At 38.5% G+C, this 9,054-nt stretch overlaps 1 protein-coding gene across 1 annotated transcript; it reads left to right on the forward strand.

Moving 5' to 3' along the window:
- The first annotated feature begins 553 nt into the window (after positions 1-553).
- LOC126108346 (very low-density lipoprotein receptor-like) lies at positions 554-1,463 on the forward strand. The gene is made up of 4 exons (XM_049913561.1): positions 554-655; positions 724-904; positions 1,191-1,237; positions 1,377-1,463. The coding sequence occupies exons 1-4, from the start codon at positions 554-556 to the stop codon at positions 1,461-1,463; spliced, it is 417 nt and encodes a 138-aa protein (XP_049769518.1).
- Positions 1,464-9,054: the final 7,591 nt, after the last annotated feature.

Below are 9,054 nucleotides of genomic sequence, written 5' to 3' on the forward strand. Positions count from 1 at the left end.
AGCCTTCATCTTTAAAGTTCTGTTCTTCACACTCAAATTTACAGGACATATGCATTTCCATAAATTTGAACCAAGCAGTTTCATACTTTCTCTTCTGCTTTTTGTGTTTCTACTAATGTAGTGGATTCAGTGACAATCCAGAACTGTTAAATGTCTGCTTATGGGAGCAGTGAGAGGAGGGGAGACATGTGGCCATGGGTTTCTCGATGCTCCCCCAATCTGTGCTTAGCACCTGAATGCAGTGCAAAAAATAAACTTTTATTTCTATAACTGAACATAAAACTAACTACTTATGTTTTGCTACTGCTTTTTTATATATTGAGTTTCTCATTTGATAGTTCAATTTGATAGTTAACCATTCATACACTTGGTACAAACAAGTTTAATTGGTACAATATTAGTCTCCTAGGTACATCTTTGGATGCCATGAGAAGACTGAATGACCAAAAACACAGTTAAATCCCTTTGCTTACAACCATCTCTGTCCAGGAAGAACAGGGCAAATAGAATTAGGTATGAAGCAATTGGCTGATCCACAGTCAAATGATGTATAATGTTAGTTTCGATGCAGAGGTCTCTGAACTTGGAAATATTAACTTGTCCACATTGTGCATGCCTGCATGAAATAGATCAGAGTGGCAACCCTATTCCAGCAGTTTGTTTTGCTTTTCATAAATAAATAAGAGCACAGCATATTGTACAAAGTCATTTTCTGTACAACAGATCAATGGTGTAAATGACTGCCAGAGCGGAGAGGACAAGAAAAACTGCACAGTGTGCCAGGAGCATGAGTTTGCATGCAGCAACAGGCAGTGTGTGTCCCTGGAGGGGAAATGTGATGGCATTGTGCAGTGCTCAGATGGGCTGGACAAGCAGGCCTGCAAAGTCGGGACGTGTGACACAGGTCAGTAACTGAGTGTCGGATCACCCTGATGTAGGAACGGTTTTGTGTTGTGTGTGTGTGTGTGGGGGGGGGGGGTTAATTTTCAGCTTGTTGGCTGAAAGCCCACTAACTGATAGTCTTTTTCTTGTTCCTATTTGTGCCTCAGCATCTCCGTTATATGCTGAGTAGCAACTATCCTTTTCATAACATTGTTAAATTCTTTAACAAAAATCACCTATTGCAGAGACCAGCTTTGAGTGTTGAAATGGAACATGTGTAGCAAAGAGCTAATGGTGTGTCCTTGCAGATGACTGTAATGATGGCTCTGATGAAGAAAATTGTAACAAAGGTAAGGTATATGAGTCACTTTAGTCTTAAATATCTTACATTTTCACATTCATCAAATTGAAAGACAAAGTACATACTACAAGCAACATTAGGTTAGATGTATTTTATACATACCCTTTTTAATAAATGCACATATAATGTTCAGGACTGTGTGATGGTTAACTCTTCCAACATTACCCAACTTTGTTTATCTGTTATGGTTTTCCTTCTTAATTGTTTGTTGTTTGGTTAATGTTTACTTCATTCTCTGTAAATATCAAAGGAACATCTCCTCTATATTACCACCCATAAGATCACCTTTCTGTATTCTAGTAGACTTTGATGGAAACTGAAGCCATCTTCAGCCCAAACAGTAACCATGAGTTTTCTTGGACATCTCCTTTCCAAGATGTCTGGATTTTCCAGCTATAGTTTACATGGAATTTACTGGTGTGTATTGTTTTGATGACAATATTGTAGTGCATTCCCAGAGATGCATTTCTTACTATAGATATTGTCAGTTGCAATGTATGATGAACTTTTTTATATCAGCTTCATTGAAGTACATAAAAAAAGACTGAGACAGTTACTAAGACAAACATAATTTTATTAATTACTTCAAATTTGTCATTAACACATTGCAGATAGGCTACTGGGAAGAATGTGGGACCAAGGAAACTGGCCTTTTCTGCTGTTTTCTAAGTATTACTGACTCATACGTAACTGATGAATCTTTAAGAGTAATAGATACTAAAAAGGAGCCAAGCTTAAAGATTTAGCATGTCTACTTTAGTTATTTGACATATTACAAATTTTAAATTGACAAATTATAATTTTCTTCCCAAGGAAAGTGGGAGGTGAGTTAGTGAATGACTGTTCCTTTTGAGGTACCAAAATTTCTTGATTACTAAACATACTTGGTGTATTTGTAGTAGAATTACAGCAAACTGTGAAACCTAAAGAGTACACACATAAAATTACATCAATTCCATCATATTGACTCAGCCATCAACAGCACCTGTTATGTCCACTGTTTCTGAAAAAATAATACTATAAATTAACAGAAGGCTGCACCTGTCAAGAGCCAATTGCGAGATGTCTGCACATAACTCACATATGAAATGAGTAAACTTTCAGTGACTGGTGGCTCGTACATAGAGAAATTCGCATCCTGACCTGTACTTGGCTCCAGTCTGACACAGTTGCAGCCAGAGCTATGCTTCAGTTTGGGCTTCAAAGTGTTTTAAATTGCTCTTTGAGTTACTTTACAAAGTTAACCTCCCTATTACAGAAATATCTTGCAGATGTAATCCATACCTCTTACATGTGTGTCATGAGATCCCTGGTCCATGTGTTGTATGGATGTCCAAAGAATGTGTACATCGTACACAGTTGGTAAGCAATTATTAATGAAATAACACCAATAGGATGGATGTTGTCTATGTAGGTAGGTTTCCCCACCAGACATCTAACAGATTGATCTGTAGATTCATTTTAGGACAATTTGTTATGGCTGAGAATTTGCTACATAAAGGTAGCAGTTGATTTTTTAGACATAGTCAATAATATTCCGACATAAGACATTCATGCATTACAATGGCCACAAATCTATAAAATACTTTCACCTGCAGTGATCTGGCATTTGTCTACTGGAAGCTTCTGTTAAATTGTAATCTGCAACATTGCAGTTAAATGTGGAGAATGGGAGTTCAGGTACCATTCCAGAACCTGTATACTGCACACGTGGGAATGTGTTGGGGAAGTAAACTGCCCAGACTACACAGATGAACATGACAATTCCAGTAAGTGGAAAGATTTTACTATGTTAAAGCTTTCTATTCATGCCTTGAGCGTATAAACTCAAAGATTTCATAAAAATATGAAAGATAAATTACCAAAAATTTCGCCTAGAACCTAATTAGGTGATTAAATGTGATCTGTTACTGTGAAACAGGTGTAAAGTATGATTCTAAAATACAAAACAGAATATGTAAGTTTTCCTGGTAAGAGGACTGTATTGCTCTAGTGTAAACTGCATACTACGTATTTACTTGTGGCAACTGCTAGACATATTTAGGTGGTTTCTGTGGGTGAATGGCATCTGTCACACTGCAGCCATCTCCTTAGAGATGCACTATCTGGAAGTGAAGCACATGAAAGGGAGTTGATTCCAGATGAGATTTTAGTATCTGTGTGGAGACAGCTACTAGGAATAATTGGGACCTTAAGCATATATTCAGAAGCACAGGTGCTGCTAATAGGCACTGCTGTCTGAAAGTGGAACCAAAACAGGTTGCAGTGTGGGTCCTCTACTGCACTGCTCTGGAGCTGTATTCAGAAATCCCTGTTCCCAGCATTCTGATCTAATGGCAGTAAGTGCAGGCTGTACTTGGAATGCCCAAATCTCTATAAACAGTGTTATTTGCCACTGGTCCCAGAAAGTTGAAACTGGGGATACAGTACATTCCTCGTACAGCCTCCAAAGACAGTGAGGTATTTGAACCACCTCCTCCATATTTCTCTTAATAGAACCTGGCAATTTCCTCAGGTTTTTCAAGTGGTTGGAAAACAGTTATCTGAGGATTGTGGAGATTTTTTGACAGTGGTGTCTTCTCACCATTTTGTTTCCTCAGTTGGACTCAGTATGACTGTAATGTGGGATCTCTGTAAGAAGGTGGTTAGAGTGACCTGACAGCAACCAGGTCAAAACATTGCAGGGTTTTCTTGAGGAAATATCCAGATTTACACAACTGGATGTGGCAGGGGCATGGTAGTCCTACATTAAATAAATGTGCCATGAAAGCTCAAGTCAGTCTCTCTGCACGTGGTATACATTCCAGTCTATCCACTGTTATCATTTAAACCCAATGTGACTGTCACTAAATTACAGTGACAGCTACCTGTGGTACTCAGGAGTTTTCCTGCAGCAGTGGACACTGCTTGGATAAGCAGCTGGTGTTTACAGTTTTGCTTGAGTTTATTGTTCACTTTGCTGTCTTGCATTATGGAAGATGTCACTGTGCCCCGGAATCTTAATATTCCTGCTTGCTTATTTACAACAACTTCATTAATAATATCTGTATTTCACAACTCAGATTACAATTTTAATGCACTTTAGTGTGATTGCAAAATCAGTATCACCGTACTGCTCTGTGTGAATAATCTGGTGCACTTCACTGCTTCCCTAACCGTGATAGCTTCTTCATAATATAGTTGCAGGTGGGGACTGTTAGAGAACGGATGTCATGTGCTGGAGACAGGTTTCACCCTCATCCTCTCCTGGCCAGATTACAGAAACAGGGCATCACAGTAAATACACACCAACTAGTCACCTACACTTAATTGACAGTTCATGCTTGGCAACAAAAGAGCCATTGTCTGTGAACAGAGGAAAAGACTTTATCATTAGGCAGCTGAGCAACCCTTTTATATCTCCAAGTTGAAAAATGACAAGAAAATACTTTGATCTCCCAGTGGAGTCTCCATTTTCGCTGTGTGACAGTATTATTGATGTCAATATCCATCTCTACCTCTGCTACCAACCACTGTGTGGGCACAGTAGAAATATTACTTTGTGTTTGATTTGTGAATGGTATGCAAAAGCAGTCTAGATAACCTTCTCCATTACCTCAAGTAGTTTTGTGAGTTGCTTCAGCAGTTCATGGGTTTCATGACTGTTTTTGGATCATGGGCTCTGTTTCATTATTAAATCTCTACATGATGGAAACTGCAATGGGAGGCATAAGGCAGTTCATCTAACAAACTTGAGTTAAAATGCTACACAAACTTGCAACAAATTGTCAAACTCTTCTTTGAATGCTTACTACCACACCCTTAATCCAACTCGATAAGAATTCCACATTTAAACATCAGAATTCTAAATTCTAGTCCATGCACAAGTCTAACATCTTCCTTATGTCATCTCAGTAATCACAACTATTCTGATACGTTTAATTTCTGTAGTTAGGCAGTCTGGTTGCCATTACCTAGAACGTTAAAAAGCATGGAATACTGTAATTTCAACTTCTTAGAAGGGTCACTCAACAGGTTTCTGTGCAAAACTGGCTGTTGTTGCTGTGTGCAGTACCTAGCAAATCTTTGTATATACTTTTGACTGCTTGTGACTAAAAATCCTAAATCTTGGTATTCTGGCATTTTCACAAAAAGTTGCCTTTAATAGGCAGTAAGCTAGGTTACTGTGTCAGTAAGTATCATACAATATTGTAAATATGAACTGTTATATTACTAGTATTTGTATTACATTTAGTGAACACCTCATATGCATTGTCTTGCTTAATGTGCATGTGGCTTTGAAGCTGGGGTGGGCTCCTGCTGATTTAAGTTCCAGCTGCCACTGTCTGAGCCTGTCTGAGGCACCAGCATTCCTCTAAATGGTTTTGCATCTTACATCAAAATTAACCACTTGAACACAACATCTGGTAATGGAATTCCTTAAAGGACTTGGATCTCATGTTCTGGCACGTTGGGATTGTTAGAAACATTGAACCTATTAGTGAAGATTTCTGAAGGTTGTAGAAAAACCTCCAACTAATATGTAACTGTTGAGAAATATACAATCTGATATCAAATCTGAGTTATTGAAAACAGGAATTATTAGAGACAGAGTTAACATGTGAGATAAACATAAGCAAAGCTCCTAGGGTTGGAGCCCAAAAATTAAAACTGGAATGTAAAGTTCTCAATCTTGGTTGTGGAACTCAGACAAAATGAAGAGTTTATTTACTCTGCCCTACTGGCAGTATATTATGTGGTAATAAATTTCATGAAGGTGACTACCCAGGCCGGCTATTGAGTTCCAGATGACCGTGCATTTCTTGCTGGCACACTTTTCTTTTGCAGTGTCTTCAGTGCTGAAGGCTGAAATAAAGCTGGAATACTTCTAAATCCTGATCTACTGTTGAGTATTTCTTCTTTGAACACCAATACATTTAACCTGCTTTATACATAAATTGTTCTCAGGTTTAGTCTTATCACCACTATTTAGATACAAACATGTTTGATAATGAGATTATATTCTCACCTTGAATTACCTGAACGTGATTAGAAAATCATTTCTCTGTCAATATGTTGTCCAGAGCCTGAGAATTAATGAAAAAAGTTATTGAACAACACAACCATCTTCCATTTTCCCGCAAGTGCTGTCAAACCTCACTACTTGGGTTTATTGACACTTACTTATTTGTCTATACTCCAGAAATATTTTATACCGTAAAAACATTGTTAAGGTTCCTTATAAAATGGTATTTTCCTTTTGCTGTGCAACTTGTAGTTCTTGTACACTAACTAATTTTTGTATAAAATGCCCTATCTGTAATATATAGGACTATAGATGCTGTGATGTTTTAAGAAACTATCAGGCTGAACATTATGAACAAATATTATTTTCTTCCACTATTTTTGCACCTACCCTTCCCTTCAATAGATTCTCCAGTTGTTGATAAAAGTATTTGTATATATAAAAATGCAGTTCAAAATGTGACTAAATTTAAATGTTCCTAAAGTTTTACATTCTCCACTCATTCATTACTAAATTTTAACTAATAATGTTTACTGCTGTGGATTTTTGGTCATTATTTAAGTTGGCTGGTTCCTCACAATATGTTTAAATATCATTTCACTACTGAGAGTTACACAATGAAAGATTTCAAACAGTGTGAAGGAGCACTAAAACTCCTTAACATGCAGGAGAAACAGCAACAATTTACTGCCAGTCACTGAAGACCACAACAGGACGTATGTGGAAGGGATTGGTAACTCAACAGAGGTGGCAGTAAACTGGATCTCAAAGAACATCTACCATGAGAATGATGTGCCAGCTGGGCAGACTGACGTACAAGTGGGTGCGAGGGAGGGGAACTGATACTCAGTTTGGTTAAAACTGCTTGTCAGTTGATTCATCTCCTCGGAGTTGTTCTCAGATTGGAGCTCCCACCATTAAGGCTGTCGAGTGTCACGTCAATGCATCACTTCACTTGCAGTTTGCAAGTAGTGCAGTAGGCATGGGTAATTATATAGCATTTCTAACAGTTAATTTAACTCCTTTTGGTTGTAGTGGTCTCCACTGCAACTGCAGCCCCCTTTTGGCAAAGCGTTGAGAGGTGAAGGCGACGGCCGATGTGGCGACACACCAACACTGTGTGAAATGAGTTAGGTGACAAGTAGTTTCAGTTACAGTGTATACCAGAAGTTGTTTCTCAGCAGTCGTTTTTCCTTCCCACAGGTGTGCCACCTGATAGAGAACTCTGTGCTGTCATCATGGTGGCCGAATGTGGCAGCAGGATTGGCAACGACACACTTGACACACTTGTTTGTGAGTATATGAGAAGAAAGGGTAAATGAGTTGTCAGGTTTCACAGTTTGTGTAACATCAAGAAATAAAAAAATTATTAAGAGTTTCACACAGGTAAAAAAATCATTACTTCAGTCTCATTCTGGCCATAAGCCTACATGTTCAGCAGTCTATGTTGTTCACGTCTGTGACTCAACATTTCTGCCGTACAGAAATATTTCCTTAAATTTTAGATTTGTATATGATTAGTGCAATAGTTAAATTCTTCCACTTACTGATTTATCAAAAAGTGAGTATTACACAATACAACTTTCAATGCATTTAGTGAAAGGCATTGGGAAATAACACAAACAGTACATTGAAACAGTAGGTAAAAATGTTACTCTAGATTACATTTATATCATCAAAGTGGGAAAAATGGATTTGTGTTCATTCTTTTTCCTTTTTCCAATCTACATGATGTTCCATTACAAATAGAGAAGTTGTGAATTAGAAAGCAGTTGTGAGCTATCAGTGCTGGATTTGTGAACATGTGAGGTGTGGTTATAAAATAATGTGACTATTGCTGTAAAACATCTGGTTTCAAAAAGATAAATATTTAGTTGTCATCCTCAACACACTCTCTTCCTCTCTCTCTCTACAAGACTCAAAGGGAATTTTCTGTTGACGGAAATGGGAAATGGTGTTAGAAGTCCTCACCTGTGAGCTCCTTGACATGTGATACTTTTTCACTGCTTAAAATGGACTGAAATTTTGTTCCTTCTAATGCAGACTTGATCTTGGGAAAGGATAAGTGACACTGTGCTAAGTCCAGCAAATATTATAGGTGGTCTAACTGAGATGAGGTCCAACTGAGATGAGGTATTTTGCTACAAACCTATTTAACAAACAACACAGTGTGAGCCTGTGGCATTGACTTGATGCAGAACCTGTAATTTGTCCTTTAACAATTACAGGTAGTTTATTTTCACATGGCGTTGAGCAAGAATCTCAAGGTAGTAATGTCTGTTAATAGTTTAACATTCTGGAACCCAGCAATGATAAAATTTGAAGAAGTTTCACAGCAATGCAATTTGGACTTTCTTTAGACACTTGTGACAAACAGCCAAATGCCTAGGGCATGCAGCACACTCATGTCAGACGAAACAGAGAGGGTGAGACAAAGGGGGCACACGGCCGCTGTTGTAATGTGGCCTGTTGCTGCTGTGGCCTTAACTGACACTGCCCTGTGTGATGCTGAGTTAAAGGTTGTACAGCTGCCACGGCTCCCCGTCACCCTGAACACTTGCAGCATAGCTAATAGGAGACGACTGAGTCAGCTCAAATACCTCCCACAACACACCCCACCCCCCACCAGACACACAGCAATCTGATCGCCTGTGGCCCTTGACACTTCACAGGGCTGTGCTGTACTGAACACATCTGAAAGTGTCACATTCTCTCATGAAATGTGTTTTCTGAGTCTTCCCTATCTGAGCATGGTGACTATCATTCATCGTAATGAGTGCAGCATTCGTGATGGGTACTAGAGTCA

This window comes from Schistocerca cancellata, chromosome 11 (assembly GCF_023864275.1).
Source record: "Schistocerca cancellata isolate TAMUIC-IGC-003103 chromosome 11, iqSchCanc2.1, whole genome shotgun sequence".
Taxonomy (NCBI): domain Eukaryota; kingdom Metazoa; phylum Arthropoda; class Insecta; order Orthoptera; family Acrididae; genus Schistocerca; species Schistocerca cancellata.

Excerpts from the sequence above, each read along its gene's own strand:
- LOC126108346 (XM_049913561.1), top strand. The coding sequence starts at position 554 with ATGTTAGTTTCGATGCAGAGGTCTCTGAACTTGGAAATATTAACTTGT. Across the intron at positions 905-1,190 it reads AGTCGGGACGTGTGACACAG|ATGACTGTAATGATGGCTCT; the intron begins GTCAGTAACTGA and ends GTGTCCTTGCAG. Across the intron at positions 1,238-1,376 it reads AAAATTGTAACAAAGGTAAG|GACTGTGTGATGGTTAACTC; the intron begins GTATATGAGTCA and ends TATAATGTTCAG.